This window comes from Echinops telfairi, unplaced genomic scaffold, assembly GCF_000313985.2.
Source record: "Echinops telfairi isolate 266 unplaced genomic scaffold, ASM31398v2 ScPeMD7_18;HRSCAF=68, whole genome shotgun sequence".
Classification (NCBI taxonomy): domain Eukaryota; kingdom Metazoa; phylum Chordata; class Mammalia; order Afrosoricida; family Tenrecidae; genus Echinops; species Echinops telfairi.
Genome location: NW_022103915.1, coordinates 67,395,657 through 67,397,165, shown reverse-complemented (window position 1 = coordinate 67,397,165; position 1,509 = coordinate 67,395,657). Strand labels below are relative to the sequence as shown.

The following is a 1,509-nucleotide window of genomic DNA, read 5'->3' as shown; positions in this document are numbered from 1 at the left end:
CTATCGTGCCTATATTGCTGTTGAGCTGCTTAGTTAATTAAGTGAATACATCAGATCTGTGAACTCTGTGATCCTTTCATATAGTGTATATCTCACTTGCAGATTTATTTGACTCTCATGCTAATGACCGCTAATATATGTGGTATGTGAACAAAAGAGTGACAAAAGAAAATGTTTATATATAAAACCTAAATCCTTGACTGAATAATCGTGACTGTACAGGACAGAGGAGAAGTGCCCCACAGAGTGGCTGAAGGTGGAAATCTTTATTGAAGCAGACTGCTTCCTCTTTTTCTGGAGGAGTGGCTAATGGGTTTGAAATGGTCACCTTTCAAGTTAGCAGACCAATGTCTAACCCACTAGGGTTGACTTAAGTCATAGTGATGGAGTCAGCAAGAATGGGCACTTTCAAGTACTGTTTGATTTCATCGCTGGAGTTTTTGTTTTACAGTTTATTTTATTATAATGAGTTGTGTCTGCATTAAAAATAACAGTTTAATATTCAATTTTGGTTTGAAGTAGCAGAATTATAAGTCAATATATATGTTGTTTTCAACACTATTTACATCTAGTAATAGATAGAAAAAAGTTCATTTGCTCCTTTATGTGGATTGAGTTTTAAGCTATAAAGATACATTCAGAAGTTCAAAGGAGCTAATATAAGACATTAACCTTTCGGTGTTTTTCTCTTTACTAAATGTGAAGTCTCTGACTGAACGTTTGCTGACGATGAAAGACTGGGCTGCTGTGCTTGGAGACGATGTAATGCATGGTGATAACTTGGAACTGGAGACAAAGACTGAATCAGAAAATGGTGCCCATTTAGGTATTAAAATCCTGTCTCGTGCTCTTTTACTGAAAATGGTGATGACCTTTTTCATTTCTTTTTGTTTCCTCCTGTGCAGCATGCTCTTTCTACAGGTGTGCTTCAGGACAGAGATTCTCTCCCTTGTCTGTCACCTGGGCTCTATCGCACTGCTTCTTGTCACTGAATGTTCAACAGCTCCTTAGCTAGGCTTACACACTCCTTCTCCTCTCTTCTTTTATATTATATGTAATTACTATTCTTAATATAGTAATTAATTTTCACATTAATAATCATTTCAATGCATGTTTTACCCTGTACTTCAAGCTAATCTAATGATGGATGAGACGCTTGAGAAATGAGTATTATATAAATGAATATCTCATGTTACTATTTTTTGTTGTTGCTTACTTTAGGTTCACTGTTTTCAGACTAATGCTTCTGACTTAAAAATTTTTCTTTTTGAAGTAATTAGAGATCACAGAAAGTTACAACATAGTACAGGGGTCCAGTGTATCCTTTACCCAGGTGTCCCCAATGGTAGCCCCTTTAACTTTAAAGTATTTTATATACCTCCACTTTCTGAATAATTCACAAGTTTAAGAAGCAGAAAGTGTGATCTTTTAAAAAAAATTCTTTCATGATATTATAAAGATAGTGGAAGATAGTTATATTCTCAAATATAAGGGCATTCTCTTCTATGA

At 34.9% G+C, this 1,509-nt stretch overlaps 1 protein-coding gene across 1 annotated transcript in view; it reads left to right on the top strand.

Annotated features, from left to right (window-relative positions):
• MIA2 (MIA SH3 domain ER export factor 2) overlaps positions 1-1,509 on the top strand; it is a 110,444-nt gene that overhangs the window by 72,207 nt on the left and 36,728 nt on the right. Inside the window, exon 16 of the mRNA XM_045287642.1 lies at positions 706-826. Within this exon, the coding sequence (XP_045143577.1) occupies positions 706-826 (121 nt within the window). The remainder of the gene's footprint in view (positions 1-705; positions 827-1,509) is intronic.